The sequence below is a fragment of the Haliotis cracherodii genome, unplaced genomic scaffold (assembly GCF_022045235.1).
Source record: "Haliotis cracherodii isolate W230 unplaced genomic scaffold, xgHalCrac1.p SCAF_1, whole genome shotgun sequence".
Classification (NCBI taxonomy): domain Eukaryota; kingdom Metazoa; phylum Mollusca; class Gastropoda; order Lepetellida; family Haliotidae; genus Haliotis; species Haliotis cracherodii.
Genome location: NW_027266264.1, coordinates 82,754,798 through 82,776,903, shown reverse-complemented (window position 1 = coordinate 82,776,903; position 22,106 = coordinate 82,754,798). Strand labels below are relative to the sequence as shown.

The following is a 22,106-nucleotide window of genomic DNA, read 5'->3' as shown; positions in this document are numbered from 1 at the left end:
AGTTGGCGTGGTATCATATCATTGATCCACAGCAATTAACAGGTAATATCAGTATCAACTTTAATGGTGTAAACATGGTGTATCTCACAGCAACAGATTAAGACGTACAAAACACATCATCACTGTCTCATCACACCTGAAAATAAATCATTAACCTGTCATGTCTTTATTTCCGAAGCAGCGTTATATTTCTCCAGGGAGATTGCAGGCAGATTGCCCATTCAGACAAAGTATGAATGGCACTGGGTAACTAGCACACAGCTATTTCAAAAGATGATATCACGTATGTGTGTAACATGTTAGAAAGGACTGTGCATTATTAAAGAATCTGTGTAGAACACAATGCAATGCAAGTACTTGAAATGTTTTTACACATATGTTCATTTGTAACCCATATATACACAAGCCTTGGGAGAGGGCACTTGCTGGTTTTCTAAGTCAGGAAGTCTCGCCTTGGTCATGGATGAGCGACTGTATTCATAGTTCACACCAACAGGACCATTGACCTGGAAATCCACTGATCAGATTAATTTGAAATATCCTAAACTTGAACTATCTGATTAGTATACTTTTTGTCATTTAACAATATTAGGCAATGTGAAGTTTTCCCTATTTCTTTCTGTTATTGACAAATAACCTTAGTTTCTAGTTGATTAAATTCGGCCACGACCGGTCAATTTGGAACCAGAAGCAAGTAACGGTTCGTTGCCTATTCTTTCACGACCAGCAGGATCTATGTAACGTATCTACATACAATACATCCCAGTTCGAATGTAATATGTGTCAAATCTATCAATACGGGATTATTATCTAACAAGATCGATACAGGGCAAGCTCCTCGACTCCGCAGAGATGTATGCGGGCATGCGCCTAACACAGAGGTTGATCGGCGGATTTCGCTGTGGGCAAAGATCAAAGACGCCGCTAATATACATACCTGTGTCAGGTGTAGTACGGAACAATTCCCCAGGCCGACGTGTTGTCATTTCGGACACATTTGCACTTAAATATCACTAGATTGAGAGCTCAGATGTCCTCTGTGCAAAACTCTCTCGGGTTGGATATGCACAACGGTAACACTAAAGTCTGCCTGTCATGTCGCTGGATAGCTGCCACAGAAATCCAACCGCTCCCTGCTACCATCCCACTGCACAATGTAAGCCCTTCACATCTACTCCCACATACAGCGATTTCCACTCTTCGTAGTGTCAACATTTGAATCGGCCTGTTCTACTTGTCAGACCAACCTTAGCGAGGTCGGAGATACGTTCGCCTTCGGTAACCTTCGTCAGTTTACGTCGCTAGCGATTGAATCAGACTGACTGCGTTTTGGAGCCATGAACAGACCAGTGTTTATTTGAACTAACGCATTGTCAGTTCCCACTGGGGTTCTAAACTATGAATTGCTAAAATCATTTAATCTTTAAGTTAGACTTTGTTCACTAATTCTTGCAGGCAGAGTTTGGAAATGAAAGTATATATGCGTCATAATTCGATCAAGCCTATTTTGTCTGAGATTAATTACAGAAATGGCTGTTATTTTGTAAGAGTGTGTTGCCAGTCGTTCTGAAATGCCAAACTTTTTAATTCAATGCATCTCATGGTCTCATTTATACTTCTTACTTTTATATAACTTTTATACAACTGCGAGACTTTCCATAAAGAAATGTCGTTCCATTCTATACGACTTAAATAAATTGCAGGGGAAGTAACGAGTAATATATTTGTTACGTAAGAAATGCTATGTTTAGAATAACACTTTCCTGGTAAACAAGAAATTCTAGTACTTTGAGGGGTTGAATCCCATGCGGGATTCGAACCCACGCTCTCAGAGTGAGGCACCTATCCGACAGCACACAAAGTCAGCGAACTGTCCGACTCAGCCACCGAGGCTTCCACAAAATGGAAGTCTGACAACTGGTAGTCAAGATCACGTACTTTGTGTACCCCTCTGACAAGTGTAAATTGGCACGGCTCCCATGGCCGAAAGATATGAAAACACAATGCCATTTAGGAAATGGTCAGATGTAACAAATGTTATATTTGGGACAACACTTTATTGGTAAAATACAACTTTTTGGAGTTGAGGTGGATGCGGGATTCGAACCCACACTCTCAGAGTGAGGCACCTAATCCCGCATGGGACTCAACTCCCAAAGTACTAATGTTTGTACTTTATCCCCAATATAACATTTGTTACATTTGACCACTTTCTAAAAGGCATTGTGTATTCGTGTTTGGTCCTGGAATGTCTGCCGACTTTAGAGAGCAATTAGCCTCGTAAACGATATATTTTCGTGTGGTATGCAAGACATACGCATGCACTGCTAATGAGTATAACACCGCATGGAACAGCATTTCCGGTCAATGTGCGCGGAAAACCCACGCAGGCGGTTGCCCCGTCAGGGAAACCCGTACACATGTGTGGTGCTAGCAGACCAAAGCGTAGTAGCGTCCATTCTGGGATTCAAACCTTCGATCAGGGGATCGAGGAAGGGTTATCGAATTGCTTTTCTTTAAACCATTGGGACATCCACGAACGTTTAGACGTGAACGTTACAACAACTCAAAACTATAATTCAGTCTAACAGTCATGTCGCCAAAACGCAACATGGTTCAGCTCGTTTTGACCTGTCTGTCGCCACACCTGCAATGCGGAATGTAAAGATACAAGGGAGAGAACTCGAACATGTTATGTCGGATTGAGAATGATGGAAGCTTATTCAAAATACAAATTTGAAAAGTAAAATCTGCGCTGAATATAAACTTAAACATTCATTTTAATAGTAAACTGTTTGGCACTTAAAAAATGTATTTTTATAGTTCTTCTGTGTGACAAATTCAAATGCATGTATACTTTTTAGAAGCATGCATATAAGGTTGTGGACCTGGAGAATCTATGGCGGGTCTCGCGTCAACAAATCAAGACTATACCCACAGCTTTTGCATAATACATTTATGTGTTAAAGCCAAATGTTCGTATCGATAAAGTCACTTAAACGCATACATCATCGGCATTTTAAAATGCTTAATCTATATACAGTGACTTTTTCTACTTCAGATTGTTTTAGTAATTGCATACAACTGACTGTGGAATTTGTTGAATAATGTGATTTAAAGAGTATTTGCATTTGTTTAAGTTAATGTTTTATTCAGCAGCTTGTCAACAGGATATATACGCTCATTGTGGCGATCAGCATAAGGGGTTTTACGGACCTGCTGAACGTTCCTATTTTTGATGGAGTACAACTAGTTATAGTTAGTCCCGTATGGAGAGAATAATGTAAATATACTCTGTTCTACCATCCCCGAAATGTCGCGATCTTCCTCCAAGTGTCCATTTTTAATGTCTGTCCCTCAAAAGTGATGAATATGCTGACCCCGTTTTAAAAATGGAGGGAGACAGTTTGGATCACAAGTCACCACGCAAGTTCCATATATAGATGAATAAAAATAATTGCCACGCCACGACATTCTCGCTTGGTGCTCTTGCTATGTTTTTCTTCTACAACATATACAAGTATTATTTAGCTTTTTTTCGTTTGGAGATATTTACACATTGTATCCGATCACCTGTAAATGTTCCAAATGTTTGAGTGTACACCCCTCTAGTTTGAGTGTGTTTGGGTATTGTTTTACGCCGCTTTAAGCAATACTCCAGCAATATCACGACGGGGGACGCCAGGAATGGGCTTCACACATTGTACTCGAGGGGAATCGAACCCGGGTCTTCGGCGTGACGAGCGACCGCTTTATGCACAAGGCTACCCCAACGCCCCGCAAATGTTGGCAGCAGCCAATTATTAATTATCCTAAGTGTGTGTGCGTGCGTGCGTGCGTGCGTGCGTGCGTGCGTGCGTGCGTGTGTGTGTGTGTGTGTGCGTGTGTGTGTGTGTGTGTGTGTGCGTGCGTGTGTAATGGGCCGGTGGCATTATTACGGAATGAACAATACGATACTAGTTTCAGTTTTATGACGTGTAGTTTAACCATAATTCTGTCATTAATCACCGAACATGGATATGAGAACACACACACACACACACGCACGCACGCACGCACGCACGCACGCACGCACACGCACAGGCAGAGAGGCAGGCAGGCAGGCAGACAGGCAGACAGACAGACACAGTTTCCCCTGTGCACAGTTTCGTACACTCAGTGTATACGGATATATAACCATCGTGATATTCGAAGTATGTGAAGTTTCAAATTGTATTTTCATATATACTTGTCGCTTTCTATTTGTCATTGTTATACACGCATTATTTTGTCATTATTTCCATGTGGATGTGTGATACGCTTTGGCATAGCCTAAATGTGCCCAACTATTCCTTGTAATCAGTATTATCCTATAATCCCCGCCAGTGGGTACACACGTCGATATTTGGGAGTTGCAAACGTCCGCATGGCCCCAGCAGTCTTGTCTGTGTCCCAGGCCCTGAAGAATAAATTACAAAAGGTGTCCAGCTCAAGTCTAGAATGATTTGGCAAGTCTAGATTGACTTAGCTCTTAAGTAACTTTATTTCTTAACGATTGAGACACATGTACCTCATTGTACACCCTGCTAGAGGCACCTGTACCTCATTGTACACCCTGCTAGAGACACCCGTACCTCATTGTAAACCCTGCTAGAGACACCCGTACCTCATTGTACACCCCGCTAGAGACACCCGTACCTCATCGTACACCCTGTCAGAGACACCTGTACCTCAGTGTACAACCCGCTAGAGACACATGTACCTCATTGTAAACCCTGCTAGAGACACCCGTACCTCATTGTACACCCCGCTAGAGACACCTGTACCTCATTGTACACCCTGCCAGTGACACATGTACCTCATTGTACACCCTGCCAGAGACAGATGTACCTCATTGTACACCCCGCTAGAGACACCTGTACCTCATTGTACACCCCGCTAGAGACACATGTACCTCATTGTACACCCCGCTAGAGACAGATGTACCTCATTGTACACCCTGCTAGTGACACCTGTGCCTCATTGTACACCCCGCTAGAGACACCTGTACCTCATTGAACACCCCGCTAGAGTCACATGTACCTCATTGTATACCCTGTCAGAGACACCTGTACCTCATTGTACAACCCGCTAGTGACACCTGTACCTCATTGTACACCCCGCTAGAGACACCTGTGCCTCATTGTACACCCCGCTAGAGACACCTGTACCTCATTGTACACCCCGCTAGAGACACATGTACCTCATTGTATACCCTGTCAGAGACACCTGTGCCTCATTGTACACCCCGCTAGAGACACCTGTACCTCATTGTACACCCCGCTAGAGACACATGTACCTCATTGTACACCCTGTCAGAGACACCTGTACCTCATTGTACACCCCGCTAGTGACACCTGTACCTCATTGTACACCCTGTCAGAGACACATGTACCTCATTGTACACCCTGCTAGTGACACCTGTGCCTCATTGTACACCCCGCTAGAGACACCTGTACCTCATTGTACACCCCGCTAGAGACACCTGTACCTCATTGAACACCCCGCTAGAGACACCTGTACCTCATTGTACACCCCGCTAGAGTCACATGTACCTCATTGAACACCCCGCTAGAGACACCTGTACCTCATTGTATACCCTGTCAGAGACACCTGTACCTCATTGTACACCCCGCTAGAGTCACATGTACCTCATTGAACACCCCGCTAGAGTCACATGTACCTCATTGTATACCCTGTCAGAGACACCTGTACCTCATTGTACATCTCGCTAGAGACACATGTCTCACTGTATTCACTGTAAAAAAATATAACATAATAATTAAGAAAATATCGGACTGCATGCCTCAAGTCAACAATGACCCCTACGAGTTGTTGTGTGCCAAGATATTTGACTGATACGTTTCTAACTTGCGGGATTTTCTTTTGAGGTAGATAATTTCTTTTTTTTAAACTGAGCATTCGTGCATACAATAGATTATTAAAAAGATATGTATTGCCAACTTGGTAAAGAGTAACACGAGTTTCATATACGGGCGTTCTTGTGCTATCCGCCTGTCGAATGGAGTTGACATTTGGGGCACGGCTTGCGAAACACTCTGTCGAATTGGTTCGACAGTAGCATTGAGAGCTTTCAGAGGTCGCATTCTGCCTCAGCAATTTCTGCTGACCTGCCCCTCCTTGGGACTCATGGGTGTGAGTTGGGTACATATATCTGTTGGAAGTTTTAATATCGATAAGATTTCTTTTTCGTTGTTGTATGAATTGAATTTCTATTTTTAGAAATTGATAGAATATCTCTGGCTGCTCTGTTAGAATCGTTCGAGGAGCTGACCATCTTTGACTTGTGAAACCTCGTGTAGTTTATCTAGCCGTTCAGGTGCATCTCGTAGTAGAAGTAGTAGTATTCGTAGTAGTAGTATTCGTAGTAGTAGTATTCGTAGTAGTAGTAGTAGTAGTGGTAGTAGTGGTAGCTGTGGTATAGCAGTAATAGTGGTAGTAGTGATAATAGTAGAAGTAGTAGCAGCATCATCATCAGCAGCAGCAGCAGTAGTAGTAGTAGTAGTAGTAGTAGTAGTAGTAGTAGTAGTAGTAGTGGTAGCTGTGGTATAGCAGTAATAGTGGTAGTAGTGATAATAGTAGTGAGTGATATTTAACAATACATGTATTACAAAACTCAATGTGCCAAACACACATGCATATATTAACACCTTTCGTACATGTGTTTAAGAAAACTGATATTTTAAGGAAATAAGATAAGTTATCTGAGGGTATTTTACGCGAACAGTCGAGACAGTTTCGTATTGATACCCCGACACTAGCTGCGGTATCCAAGAATTACTGGAAGGACAAAGCCACCTGTATAACAATGGCTATAATCTTCTGCCTGTTACTCGCTCCGACGAGTCGCTTCTTTGCGGCTCTGCCGTGCATGTCACTTAGACCCATGTTTGGTTATACAATCACAGGATATCGGGTTACGAGATACGATTTGCCCTTTAATTCCTCAGTGTGTGCAGTATATAAATGGACACAACAGAAAGAGGTACCATTTCCCCTCTCTGATGTGTCTAAGGCAGGACCTGTGCACCTCCATACATTACATTCTCTCATACCTGTAGCTCGGGTCCACGGGGACACAGAACAAGTTGTTGCCGTTGTACAAGAATGTTTGAGGTATTTTTAATTCTTTTGGTGTGAATATTAGCCTACTTTTAATGACAGGCTGAAGGAGTTGATTCAGCGTCAGCTAGCCACAAGACCTGTTTGACGAGTGACGATTATACCAGCGACCGTGTCTCTTGTCGGCGGTTCAGAGTACATACACAAACTCGCATTCGTTGGCTATGTTTAAATTCCCATTTTAAATTTGTACCTTGACAACGGTTCTGGTTGATGACGTCATATTTGTTGCTAAGCAACCATTTATTTGAACCGACGAATACGAAGCAGCTAATAATATATTAACCTTTTATCGAATAGAGTCAAACCTTCTCGGCCAAGTTATGACTGCTCAATAAAGGGCTTGAATATGTATATATAAGTATTAAGTATGTTCAACCACACCCAAACACATGTTAGAATGAAGCATGCACCTGACACTTTGCCTTTTCCGTGTTTTGGTTAACCCCCGATATTATGATAACGGTATGATAACAATCATATTTTAACATCAACATGAAATAAGTGTCAAAATATCATCATACAATTTTGTCAAAAGATTGCCGCCCTTCGCCCTTCCAGAATCCGCTGGCTTTGAATCTCGAATCTCATATTCACCCTCATTCTGACAAACTGAATGTTGATTTATGCCGCTGTCATCAATAGAACAGCATTAAACATCCAAATCTGGTCCCCACAGGAGATATCGCTTGGATGAGATCAAGCGATATCAACACTGTAGATATCGCTGCAATGAAATTACATCACAATGCTTTGCAGACCATTGTGATGTCACTGGTTACCATGACGTCACAATCAAATGACATCACTAATGGCTCTGCTACTGAAGCTGTTTGCAGTACTTTTTACACTGAAGACACTGCTTATTACTGTCTACAAATTGAAAAAGTTGGAAGAATGATATTGGATGATAAATAAAATCTCACCCTCGTGTCGTTTGATATTGAATATATCAACACTCGTTGATAAAAGTGGCAAAAATCCTCGGCAAGCCTCGGAATTTGTCCACTTTTATCAACTTGTGTTGATATATTTGATATCAAAAGACACTCGGTTGAGATTCTCTATATCACGGCGACCTGTACATGATAGGGTTTGGGCAAGGAAAGCAGTGATTGATAGCATGAACAACCATCCTTGCCGTCGGGGTATACGATGACGCACAATGAAGCTGGTGGCACGATGTCTCATATTCGTCTGCTCTTTACCGACAAGCATGATCCGTGAAGATCCGGGGTAGAATAGGTCTTCAGCAACCCATGCTTGCCGTAAAAGGCGACTATCATGATCTGGGGGTGAGGCTCGGTGACTTGGTTGATGCAGGTCATCGTATCCCAATTTCGTGGATCGATGTTGATGATGTCAATCACTGGATTGTCTGGTCTAGGCTCGATTATTTACAGATCGCCGTCATATAGCTGGAGTATTACTGAGTGCGGCGTTTACCAAAACCAAACAACAAATATACAAGCATGAGTCCTTGGGCAAACTCTGATCCGAATTTCTAACACCCTCGTTTGTCCGCCCAATGATTTCACCGAAGTGTCGTTCCCTCTATTCCCAAGCTTCATGTATAGTTTTTCGTTATTTAATATAAAATGACTTGCATTGCGTGGTGAAACATTATTTGGGTAAATTTAATGCATGCTGTTTCATGACCTGATGAATAGAAGCTTGTGAACATTTGGCGTCTGCATAGCGTGAACTGTGACGCAGCTTGTGTGTTTAACAATAGCATGGCTCGACATCTGTGATACTGTGTGCACACGTGGCACATCAAATGCACGTGCCAGTGTCACAGCTGTGTGCGTCGTGTGGCACGACACAACACAGATAGTCAACATGAATCTAAAACAGCTGCCTATAAATTAGTCCAAATTGGTCCACATGACCTGTCCATTTATGTAATGTTTACCAGAGTGGTCTCATATAAGTGTCAAGTCTGTTTGTTTGTTGTTTAACGCCCCACTCAATAATATTCCAGCTATATGACGGCGGTCTATAAGTAATCGAATCTGGGCCAGACAATCCAGTGATTGTCGCCATGAACATCGATCCACGCAATTGGGATACGATAACATGCATCAACCAAGTCAGCGAGTCTGACCACCCGATCCGGTTAGTCGCCTTTTACGACAAGCAGTCGCCATTTACGGCAAGCATGGGTTGCTGAAGACCAATTCTACCCCGGATCTTCACAGGTTATATACGTGTTATACCAGAAAACCGTGTATATTTTACAATGTATTCTTGATGATAATTAATACCTCCCAAAAATATTTTGATTTTGATAAAACTGCCTTGTCACTCTCTTCCTACCTCGTGGGGATTCTGTTGGTTCCCAGAAATAATATGCTTGTCTTTCGGGGCGACTAAACGCATCGGGTGGTCGGGCTCGTAGACTTGTTGGGTTGGGTGTCATCGTATACCTACAGCATTGGACGTAGCTCATTACATCAATCATTGGATTGTCTGGTATATTTTATAGACTCGATTATTTACAGGCCACCGTTATATAACTGGGATATTGCTTACTTTAAAACAACAAACAAACAACATCTTTCAAGCACTCCATACACCATATAATTTGGAGTCTAGACGGAATATACAGTAATTAAGATGGTTAAACTCTCAAAGACATTCTCTCATTTTACATTCAATTAAAAGTCAACAGACTAAACAGCAGTGTTACAAGGTAGCCAAGTGATAGGCCGCCTATATCGTAGGGAAAGCCCTACCTCTTTATTAAAACTTCATATACTCATTATAACTTTATATATTCTTGTGGTTTCCATATAACATCAATAATTTTCGATCTACGGTGCAAACAGTAATAAATAAGTATGTTAACTGTACCTTTCGCCTGGCCTTAACTTCTCAATTACAACAGACATTCTGAGCAAGTCTGTGTTTCTATACTGCCGGGGAAAAGAAAGTATACACTTGAAATTTGGATTTGACCAAAACAATACAAATGTTATGAAAACGTTACGGGCAGACTGTTGTGAGATAGTTATTGATCTGATGCATGATTACCTATGTCGACTCATAACATAACATGTCGACTCATGCATAAACCGATTGTTTCCAGGATTGCGATATATAGATTTGGATTCCAATGTTAGACGGAAGGTGAGGTGAGGTGAGGTGAGGTGAGGTGCAATGGGGTTGGACGTCGTGTCCAAGATTACTGCACTTATATAGCGACGTGCATGTATGTGTGTGTGACTGCTTGTACTAGTTCGGACCAAGGCCGATTTTATAGTGCGAGCCCACTGTTATACCATGCCGCAGTTTAACATCAATACCCAACTCAGACACCGAGCCGACCAATCTTTGTTTTAGCCCCTTAATGCCGAGCGCCAAACAGGGTTACAAGAAGTACCATCTTTTAACGTCTTTTGGTATGACGCGGCCGGGGATCGAACCCCGGAACCTCTATGAGTTCTCTGAGAAAAAGTGTAGGTTTCCTGATCTCAGATGTATGAAAGTAAAAAACTAAGCCACGCAAACAATTAAAACAATGGAACAATTGTTATAATGAGATTAATTTACTAGGCCCAGGTACACAAAGCGATAATAGCTTTAAGATGATCGTGGCTCTAATAATTTAACATAGGCTTAGGGTGATTTTAACGCTAAGATCGCTTTGTGGAACGGGGCCTTGAAAATCATTTCATCTTTATCCGTACCGTTATGTGTTTTGTCAGAACAGAAGTGTACGTTACATGGAATCTACATCAACATGAAATGTTTGATGAATGTCACCATCCACACTGTTTCGGGTCCCGCAGGGCTAGAAATGTAAATCATTCGTTATCAGTTTGTATCCATTTTTATAGAAGTCGCAATATATTGCTTCCTTTAAAACACTAATATGTTGTTTGATGAACAGCGAGTGTTCCCATGTTTCAGCCCAGGACAGCTGCCAATGCTTCTATGTACCCGAATGTCGGGTCGGAGCTTGACGCCAGTGCCAAGATCGATACACAGACATTAGTAGAACAAGCAGGTGAGTCTGAGTGAGTGAGTGAGTGAGTTGGGTTTAACGCCGCCTTTAACAGTATTCCAGTTATATCGCAGCGTGTCAACTTTATGTGGGAGGAAAGCCCGAAGTGATGCAGGTCTCAAGCGTTTACCACTTCGGTGAAACCCACGAGTACGGGTATGGTGCTGACAAACCTAGAAACATAATTGGGGCGAACCGGGATTCGAACCCACAATCATAGGTTTCTGGCGTGTCCAAGGGACGCAACTCTGAACAGCGAATCGCGGCGCCTTAGACGACTGGGCCACCCGTTCCCCGCAGGTGAGTCTGAAGTGTCTCTGGGAGTGAGTGTGTGAGTTGGGATTAATGCCGATCTGAGCAGGATTTCAATTTTATCACAGGGTGTCAATTTACTGTGTAAGTGAGTGAGTATGGTATTACACCGCTTTTAGTAATATTTCGGCAATATCACGGCATCAGCAATGGGCTTCACACATTGTAGCCATGTCGAGAATCGAACCCGGGTCTTCGGCGTGACGAGCGAACGCTTACACCACTAGGCTACCCCACTGCCCCTGATGTTTGAGGAAAGCTCAAAGTGATTCCGGTAGTAAAAGTTATGTGTAATGTAAATATGAAACCCACTAACGACGTATTGCGCTGACAAAGCAAGGATCATACTCGGCGTGAATCTAAAGTACACATCTGATGAATCCTAACAGCTACCGAATTCCGGGGCCCCATAGTGAGATTTATTTACTTAATGTTCCGCATGCATGCGTTTATAACTCCAATCCGTCTTTAGTACTGCATGGGGCGGTGGGGTACCCTAGTGGTTAAAGCGTTCGCTCGTCACGCCAAAAACCCGGGTTCTTTTCCCAACAGGGTACAGTGTGTGTAGCCCATTTCTGGTTTGCTGGGGACCTAGTCCAACCCGGCATCCACACGGGGTGACGTTGGGTGTTGGGATTTTTTAGTCATCGACGCGACATCCTTGTTATACCCTGTTCACACTGCCATGTCGATCGTCGCACCAGGTATGAGAGGGAACATTGGTGGCCCAATCGTCAAAGGCGCCGCAAGTCACTGCGCAGTTGTGTCCCTTAGGCGCGCCAGAACACAACGATCGTGGGTTCGAGTTTCAGATTCGCTCTGATTGCTTCTAGGTTTGTCAGATTTACAAAAGTGGTTAACGTCTAAGAACTGCATCACTTCAGGCTTTCACCACACATCAAGCTGACATCCTTCAAACGGCGTTAAACCTAACTCACTCACTTCCTCACAGGAAGGCTTTTGCGATCTCTGATCAATTTGAACCTCTAAGTTTATACTGGTGAACCAGTTTACTTCAGAGACCGCCTCCGTGGTCTAGTGGTAGAGCGTCCGCCCGGAGAGGAAAAGGGCTGGGGTTTTCGATCCCCGGCCGCGTCATACCAAAATACGTTTAAAGATGGTTCTTGTTGTTACCCTGTCTGGCGCTCGGCAATAAGGGGCTAAACAAGGATTACACGACTTGGAGTCAGTATGCTGTGTCTAATAGGGGAATTCGTGTTTACTGCGGCATGGCATCTCGGTGGGCAAGCATTATAAAATCGGCATTAGACCGGCACAAGTACAAGCAGCCTCACACACACGCACGCACGCACACGCACACACACACACACACACACACACACACACAATGATCTTCGACGCCACGTTTAACCCCATTTCACCTCACCTCACCTCACCTCACCTCACCCAGATTCGGTCTGTATCTGGATTTTGCTTCTTGTAGAATCCCGACTATCCAATGGGCGTCGGAGCCGAGTGTCATCATGTGACCCATCCAATAGGATAATTGACGTGGACCTGGGCTCTCCGACACGTTACCCCAGAGGCCTGGTCAGGTCTGCCCAGGCGGTCCGGACATCCATCGTTGACCACGTGCCCAGCAGCTCCAGAAGGCGGGGAGGGTTTGACGCCCTCACTCGTGTATCGGTGCCCGTGCCGCACCTGTTTGATGAAAGGACTGACGACAGGAAATTTTCCCGAGTTGACATCAGCCAGTGGGAAGACCAGGTTACAAAGTACGTAAATTAGGTTTATGGTTTGGGTGATTGAGTGATTGAGTGAGTGGGTGGGTGGGAGAGTGAGTGAGTGAGTGAGTGAGTGAGTGAGTGGGCGAGCGAGAGAGATTTAACGTCACGTTAAACAGTATTTAAGTTCACATACCATGGCGTGTCGGGCAAAAGTGGAAGGAAAGCCAAAGGTGACGAAGGCTGTTATGTTTTCTTTGGTTGTTGTTTAACGCCGCACTCAGCACTCTTCCAGCCATATGACGACGGTCTGTAAACATGCAAGTCTGGAGCCGAAAATCCAGTGGTTGATATTGTGAGCGACGGTCCACCCCGTCAGGGTACAACGAAAGGCAGTTAACCAAGTCGCCTCTTACGACCAACAATGGTTGTTGGGGGCATATAGTTCTAACCCGGATCCCAAAGGGGTGACGCAGGTTGTTTGTGTCCATGACTTCAGTGATGGTGCTGACAAACCAAGATTATAAACAGTGGGAAGGTGAGATTCAAACCCACGGTTTGCGAATCCTGCCACGAATAAAGGACGTAACTCCCCACAGCGTCTTACAAACGGCCCGGTTGAGATAGATCAGCAGTGGATACTTGCCAATATGTACTGTATCGTAAACTGCTGATACCAAATTGTTTGTTTGTTTGTTAGCGTCAACCCATTTGTTTCAGAGTGTGCTACAGGCGTTGTGGAATTAGAAAAAAAGCTGTATTCTTCTCCATATTACCATTTTTATCGTTGTTTCGTTTTAATTGTTTTCCCATTTTGTATTTGCTTGTTTAGGGTGGTACCAAGACGTCCCGTATTTGCCGTGACATCCGACTCCGGACCTGCCAACCTATACGACTGGGAAATCAACGACGACTTCATCACCGACACCAAATGTCACTTCTACCACAGTCACAAGTATCAACGTGATCGCAACTTCGTCATCCACCCGGAGTGGGTATCGGAGAGTGTGTCTCTGAAAGGTGGACCTAAGGCCTACAGGACGTGTCCAATCAGATACGGCTGGTGCTCCTGAGGAAGAGATCATCTGCAGCATTACGCTAAGAAACACGAATACAGAGTTCATACAACCCTTTTTTCAACCCATCTTCCAGAAGCAGGGGCGTTAACTGACGGTAAAAGTCCAGTTTGAAACTGGATTTTAAGTCAGTTAACACCCTTGCAGAAGACTACGTTCGTGAAGGCGAGCTCCCGTGGTTGATCGCAACATGGGGGGCCTCGTCCAAACAAGTTGCTGTGTTGATTGTGCAGCTTTACTGTACTATGCCGAATGTGACGGGTCAACAGACGTTACAGAACTGTGTTATTCACCACAAGGGTGTCAAATGGTAGTGGTTAACTATGGAGGTAACCCCTTGCTGCCCATTACGCCTATTTTGAAAATCAGCTTCTTGTCCCTGGCACCATAAAAGGGCAACAACCTGCTTTGATCCTTAAAATAAACAAGTGTTATTATGACCAAAAGTATTTTTCATTAACTTTTTTTGTATGGTTGGTTGGTTGTTGTTTAACGCAGTACTCAGCAATATTCCATCTGTATGATGGTTGTTAGTAAGCAACGCGGTGCGATGACACTCAGTCAAAGAAGTCACAGACCCTGACCCCGATCGTATGTCAAGCACAAGTTGCTGTGGACCTATATATATTCCGGAAAACCAGGGGGACGTATTCTGTAGTCCTGGCCTGTGCAGCTATACTTAAGTCTGCTCGGTGGGCCCCCGGTATTACAAAGTCTCGTACAGGGTTACGTTTCTATTCATCTTATGAGTGGATGAGTGAGTGAGTGAGTGAGTGGATGAGTGAGTGAGTGAGTGAGTGGATAAGTGAGTGAGTGAGTGAGTGGATAAGTGAGTGAGTGAGTGAGTGAGTGAGTGGGTGGGTGAGTGAGTGAGAGTGAATGGGTGGGTGGGTGGGTGAGTGAGTGTGTGAGAGTGAATGGGTGGGTGGGTGAGTTAGTTGGAGAGTGAATGGGTGAGTAGGTGGGTGAGTGAGTGAGTGAATGGGTGGGTGGGTGAGTTAGTGGGTTGGTTGGAGAGTGAATGGGTGAGTAGGTGGGTGAGTGAGGAGAGGGCATGAGCTCCCAATATCCATGTTTCTGTTTCAACCATCATCAGACACTAGGGATCATCTGAATCCATTGACATTCATGACATAAAAGGAAACAACTGAAAATAGTTTCTAACGAGTAATACATTTATTAGCTCAAATGTACATCAGCAAGGTAATCATTCTTCTCTTTGATTCCTTAACAAAAGGAAAGCAAGGTACATTTCACAAACTTCCCCAAGTTCAACATAACCAATGAAGTCAGGCCATGTTAAGTATTTCATGTTCATATGGACCAAAGTTACAAACAGATACTTCTTTATTTCTCATCATTTCATTCCTGACAACTGTATATTGTCCATCTTCTATATCTCCAGAGCTAGCAGTTCAGGAAACCTACACTATCCCCTGGACTCTTCCCTGTGATTCTTGCAATCTCAAATTACCTGCCCTCAATTTCCTTTAGCTAATTTGATTGGCTACACTACTAGGCCTAACGGACCAATCAGAATGCGGGTTACAAACCAGCCTCAATGTTGGATGGGTGATATCAACAACATGGCGGCCAGTCACACTGATTGCAATGGTGTTTGCTAGAAATGTAAAGTTGCAAAACTGACTGACACACATAGGAGTCTTTGTGTACGTCACAACTGGCAGTGGCTGTGGCAATATGAGTTTGAACCCGGAATTGAACCCGGGTCTTCGGCGTGACGAGCGAACGCTTTAACCACTAGGCTACCCGACCTCCCCTCCTTATCTCGATGTTAGGTCGTTAAAATGGTTATGAAAATCAAGGGCAGGTAATTTAAGATAGCGAGAACCATGGGGGATGGGCCAGGGGTTAGTGTAGGTTTACCGAAATCCGAGCCTAGGTTGTATTTGTCTAGTCCTGGGAACTCTCAGCAATTCATTTTGGGGTCCCGAGCATTAAAATGGACAGCCAAGGATGACCACTGAACCAACAGTACATATAATACTATTTATGTGTGACGCCTATATTGATTGTAATCTTATCCGAATATATATATCATTTAGATCTTACAGTCATGATTCAATTTAGTTAGGAGTGAGTGAGTTAATATTTAACGTCACATAGGCAATATTTCAGCCATATCGTGACGAAAATTTAGTTAGGACCTGTGAAGATCTGGGGTAGAACAGGTCTTCAGCAACCTATGCTTGCCGTAAATGACGACTAACGGGATCGGGTGGTCAGACTCACTGACTTGGTTCCAGCATGTCATTGTGTCCTAATTGCGTAGATCTATGCTCATGATATCAATCACTGGATTGTCTGGTCCAGACTTGATTACTTACAGATCGCTGTCATATAGCTGGAATATCCCTGAATGCGGCAGTAAACAACTAACAAACAATTGAGTTAGCTATTCCTAGAGTAGGCAAAAATGCATAGGCAAGAAGAAAACAAGTAAATCTCTTGTGGAACAGAATGTGAACTAGTGGAGTCAGACCATAACCCAATGATCTCCCTAAATACCAAATACCATGGAAGACCTGAGGTCTCCCCAAATAACATGGAAGACCTGATGGTCTCCCCAAATACCATGGAAGATCTAATGGTCTGCCCAAATTTCATGTAAGACTTGACGGTCTCCCCTAATACCAAGGAAGACCTGCTTGTACCATGTATACCATGGAAGACCCAATGGTAATGCTGTGTAACAAGGGCTGGTGGGGATGTGATGTGTGATTAGCACTGATATGTAGAGTTTTACAGTAGTAGACGCATCAAGCATATACAAGGCTCTAGAGTACTGGGACCCGTTCCACAAAGCGATCTTAGTGCTACGACTGTCGTAAATCAGTGTTAAAGAATGGGAGTTACGACAGACTTAGCGCTAAGATAGCTTTGTGGAACGGGGCCCATATAAACAAAATATTTGAGAAACGTAAAACAGGCATGTTCAAACAATTCATATCACATTAAACATGTCATAGCCATATACAATTCATGATATTTGGTTGGACGAGTGTTGATTAAACATCTCTAACAACAAACAACTGTACCATAAATCTGAAACATCAATAACTATACAATACATATTGTACATGTTTCAGTTTACCAGATGTGACCATGGCTCTTGGAAATGAAAACATAAACCAAGAAATTGGATTACAAATAACACATATTTAGCAATGTGAACAATTTGACAGGTTTAGCTTGACGGCAGTACAAAGCTTTGTTTCTCAATACTCAGACATTGTCAATGATCTGACATTCGGACCACAGGAGTGAGTGAGTGAGTTGGGTTTAACGCCGCTTTTAACATTATCCCAGTTATATCGCGGCATGTCAGCTTAATGTGGGAGGAAAGCCCAAAGTGATGCAGGTGAAACCCACGAGCACGGGTATGGTGCTGACAAACCTAGAAACAATTGGGGCAAACCAGGATTCGAACCCACAATCATAGGTTTCTGGCGTGCCCAAAGGGACGCAACTCTGCACAGCGGATCGCGGCACCTTAGACGACTGGGCAACCCGTGCCCCTTTGGACCACAGGAACTTGATGATAGCGTGTACAGCATAATATATTTGTATAGAAAAATATCACCCTCCATATACATATATTTCGAGGGGTGTGATTTTTTTCTGTGCGAATATATTATTCTAAACACCATATCTTGAGTTTCCGTGAATCGGACAGGAGTTAGCTTGATGACAGAACAACAGTACATTACCGTTATTTCTCAAAACTCAAGGCTTAGATAATCCTAAACTGATGACATTACATATTTTGTCATCACTGACAACCATGGACTGTACATTCCTCCAAAGACAATATACGCCTCATAGGAGAGCGATATGGCTGGATTGTTGCAGACTGTGGCGCCATCTCACATCACAGACAACACCCAACCTGTGACAGGTGACTTGTGAGACAGAACACCATCATGTGACCATCATGGATGGGGGTTTAACGCATAAAGTAACGGGCGTGCGTGCATGCGTCTTGTCCGGACTTATGCAGATTTTATAGTGCTAGCCCACTGCGATACCATGTGGCAGCATACTAACTCCATTCGACCAGTCCTTGTTTTAACTTACTGCTGAGTGCAGGGTAACAACAAGTACCAACTATTGACTATATGGGATGACACAGATGTTGATCGGACCTTTGACCTTCTGCTCTCCGGGTGGACACTCTACCACAAGACCACGTAGGCAGTAGATCGGGGTTAGAATTGGTCTTCAGAAACCCATGCTTGTCAAAGGAGGTGACTTATGGGATTGGGTGGTCAGACGAAATACATGAAACATCTGTCTATGGTATACATGTCTCTTATGACAGCCTTCTGCCATTGTTGTCACAATTTCTTCGCAGTTCATAAACCATTGTCACAATTTCATCAAAGTCTGGTCTTGCCTGGGGATCAAACTGCCAGCACTTGTCCTTCATCAACTGATAGAACCCCTCAACACAATGAGATGGCTCTTCTAATCTTTTATTTCTTTTCATGTTAAAAAACAGTTCTTGCATAATAATCTTTTCATCACTTTCGACCAGGTGTGGCTTCTTGCCCAGACTGAAGATCTCCCATAGCAGGATGCCATAACTCCACACATCCCCCTTTGTGCTGAACCGGCGTTGCCCTATAGCCTCAGGAGAACACCTGCCACAAAGAGTGAGTGAGTGAGTGTGTGACCTACCAGTATAGCAGCAACAGATACCTACAAATGTACCGGCAACGTGGGGGAACAGATACCTACCAATGTACAGGCAATGTGTGGAACAGATACCTACCAATGTACAGGCAATGTGTGGAACAGATACCTACCGATGTACAGGCAATGTGTGGAACAGACACCTACCAATGTACAGGCAATGTGTGGAACAGATACCTACCAATGTACAGGCAATGTGTGGAACAGATACCTACCAATGTACAGGCAATGCGTGGAACACAGATACCTACCAATGTAGCAGCAATGTGTGGAACAGATACCTACCAATGTACAGGCAATGCGTGGAACACAGATACCTACCAATGTAGCAGCAATGCGTGGAACAGATACCTACCAATGTACAGGCAATGCGTGGAACAGATACCTACCAATGTACAGGCAATGTGTGGAACAGATACCTACCAATGTAGCAGCAATGTGTGGAACAGATACCTACCAATGTAGCAGCAATGTGTGGAACAGATACCTACCAATGTACAGGCAATGCGTGGAACACAGATACCTACCAATGTACAGGCAATGTGTGGAACAGATACCTACCAATGTACAGGCAATGCGTGGAACAGATACCTACCAATGTACAGGCAGTGTGTGGAACAGATACCTACCAATGTACAGGCAATGCGTGGAACAGATACCTACCAATGTACAGGCAGTGGTTTTTCCATGGATCCCTTATAGTAATTCTTGTCTTTAAGAAGCCGGGACAAACCAAAGTCAGTAATTTTAGCAGTTTTCTCTTGAGTCAGGAGGATGTTGCGAGCAGCAAGGTCTCGGTGAACAATCTTCTTTGAGTGGAGATATTTCATGCCCTGAAAGCCAACAGTGCCTCATCAAGGTTTGTATTGTTGGCATGAAATGTCTAACAAATGTCCACCCTTTCTGGGCCTCAATAGAATGAAAGTTTGCAGAACAATGTTCAGGCAGTAATATGCATTAAGGAGTAATGCAGGATAAGTAAGTAATATTCAAAATGGCAAAGGCACCGGTTCAACACCTGCAACCTGCAAGATGACCTTCTAAACTTGTAGAATACTCAAGACATGGATACAAATTCCAGTAACATCTCCCAATCAAGTTGCATCTCATATACAATCTTACCTCAGCAACATCTACAGTAAAGTTGCATAGGGTTATGGGGTTTGGGGAACTGTTCCTCAAAGAGTGGAGATAGGTGTTGAGGGCTCCTCGTTCCACAAACTCCATCACCAACAGCTGCTTGGCTGCAGACAGAAACATGACAGGTTAGCAACTCGACGCAACACATTTGGGTGAGGGTGTGTAATGCTATGGCCTCATCTTCCCGAGGCAAGCGAGGTAACTGACCATAAAAGTCGAGTTTCCACCCTTGCCGAACGAGGCTGAAATGAGTTACATTTTGGCTGGACTAACAAGAACTAGACAGGGATTTCATGGATTTCAACTTGCAGATTTTGGTGGACTGCAGGATAGGCAAAGCATGTGTACCGTCAACTGGGCGTCTACAGATATTTTACCGATTTTGTCATGTATTTAATCAAGGAGCTCAAAAGATTTGATGCACTTCGCAGGGTAAGACCTGTTTTATTAAAATATACTTCTTAGGTTATTGATCAGACTTTTACAGCCCGTTAAGGACTCTCTCCATGGAAGGGTCTCTGGACAGTACTACTGAGACAACATACTGCCGCCAATAGTTGTGCCGTCCACATTTTGTCTTTCAGGGTGATAACACCTGTTACCACTGTGCACAAGGCCGGGACTGGTAACTTAAGTACTGAACTCAGGTGGTTCCTGAGTAGGACCTGGATACTGATACGACTACCTGGTCCTGTGGTTAGTCATGTCATATATTGTTTAATGACAATAACAATAAAACTCCATGGTTACACTACAAGTCACTAATGTTCGCATTTATTTCTGACTATGCACACATTTGTTCTGGCTTATACATGCTTGAGAAAATAGGTTTCATGACCCTATGACTAGTCAAACATTTGTTTATACAGCATTGGCCAAGTCGAACTGAGGGAGTTAACGTGCTGGGTGGCTTGAATGTTGCTGCACATATCTCGCTAGCATGCTCTAGACACGCTCTATTGAAGAAACTATACGTGCACAGTAGGGCTGACTGGGAATTGTTTTTCAAGAGTCCTGGCAAAAACTATTTTGATACACTTGCAAAATGATCTTGTTATGCATACACTGAAGTTTACTGAAGCTTTATTACTGATCAAGAATTCTCAAACTCATTACTGATCAAGTCATGAAAAACATTCATCACTGATCAAGTCATCTCAAACATTCATCACTGATCAAGTCATCTCTAACATTCATCACTGATCAAGTCATCTCAAACATTCATCACTGATCAAGTCATCTCTAACATTCATCACTGATCAAGTCATCTCAAACATTCATCACTGATCAAGTCATCTCTAACATTCATCACTGATCAAGTCATGAAAAACATTCATCACTGATCAAGTCATCTCAAACATTCATCACTGATCAAGTCATCTCTAACATTCATCACTGATCAAGTCATCTCTAACATTCATCACTGATCAAGTCATCTCTAACATTCATCACTGATCAAGTCATCTCTAACATTCATCACTGATCAAGTCATCTCAAACATTCATCACTGATCAAGTCATATCAAACATTCATCACTGATCAAGTCATCTCTAACATTCATCACTGATCAAGTCATCTCAAACATTCATCACTGATCAAGTCATCTCAAACATTCATCACTGATCAAGTCATCTCAAACATTCATCACTGATCAAGTCATCTCAAACACTGATATTTCTTGAACACACCAGTTGTCTTTCTAGGTTGTTTGCACCCTCATATATATCATCTTACACCTAGTCCTAGCATTTTCTTATGCATCAATCACCATCACGCAATACCTCTTTGTATTTTTGTAACCATCTGTTATTTTAAAATATGACCCTACTGTTTTGGTAGCCAATAGCCTGATTATGCACATGTAGCCGGGGTAGTGGTTATGATCCGGCTCGGGACGTTGGAGAACACAGATACAGGCAGATGATGATAATATGTTCATTACAATGGGGTAGGCTGCTGTTGAAGAAATAGCTGAAGAAAAGAAAATGTCCTTCCTCCGCAACAGCA

At 43.3% G+C, this 22,106-nt stretch overlaps 3 protein-coding genes across 3 annotated transcripts in view; 1 reads left to right on the top strand and 2 right to left on the bottom strand.

Moving 5' to 3' along the window:
• Positions 1-1,257, bottom strand: part of LOC139447233 (uncharacterized) — a 33,413-nt gene extending 32,156 nt beyond the window's left edge. Inside the window, exon 1 of the mRNA XM_071228529.1 lies at positions 938-1,257. Coding sequence (XP_071084630.1) covers positions 938-986 — 49 coding nt within the window. The 5' untranslated portion in view covers positions 987-1,257. The remainder of the gene's footprint in view (positions 1-937) is intronic.
• A 9,810-nt stretch (positions 1,258-11,067) lies between these two features.
• Positions 11,068-14,240, top strand: LOC139447308 (uncharacterized). The gene is made up of 3 exons (XM_071228647.1): positions 11,068-11,173; positions 12,927-13,218; positions 14,000-14,240. Exons 1-3 carry the CDS (start codon positions 11,068-11,070, stop codon positions 14,238-14,240), a joined length of 639 nt encoding a protein of 212 aa, XP_071084748.1.
• Positions 14,241-15,413: 1,173 nt separating this feature from the next.
• Positions 15,414-22,106, bottom strand: part of LOC139447168 (tyrosine-protein kinase JAK2-like) — a 33,605-nt gene continuing 26,912 nt past the window's right edge. Inside the window, exons 15-17 of the mRNA XM_071228404.1 lie at positions 20,082-20,203; positions 19,623-19,792; positions 15,414-18,907 (exon numbers count right to left, since the gene is read on the bottom strand). Coding sequence (XP_071084505.1) covers positions 18,577-18,907; positions 19,623-19,792; positions 20,082-20,203 — 623 coding nt within the window. The 3' untranslated portion in view covers positions 15,414-18,576. The remainder of the gene's footprint in view (positions 18,908-19,622; positions 19,793-20,081; positions 20,204-22,106) is intronic.

What these genes read in the sequence shown, in the direction of transcription:
- LOC139447308 (XM_071228647.1), top strand. Translation starts at nt 11,068, where the DNA reads ATGTTTCAGCCCAGGACAGCTGCCAATGCTTCTATGTACCCGAATGTC. An exon ending in GACATTAGTAGAACAAGCAG is followed by an intron (nt 11,174 to 12,926) that starts GTGAGTCTGAGT and finishes TGCTTCTTGTAG; the next exon opens with AATCCCGACTATCCAATGGG. An exon ending in TGGGAAGACCAGGTTACAAA is followed by an intron (nt 13,219 to 13,999) that starts GTACGTAAATTA and finishes TTGCTTGTTTAG; the next exon opens with GGTGGTACCAAGACGTCCCG.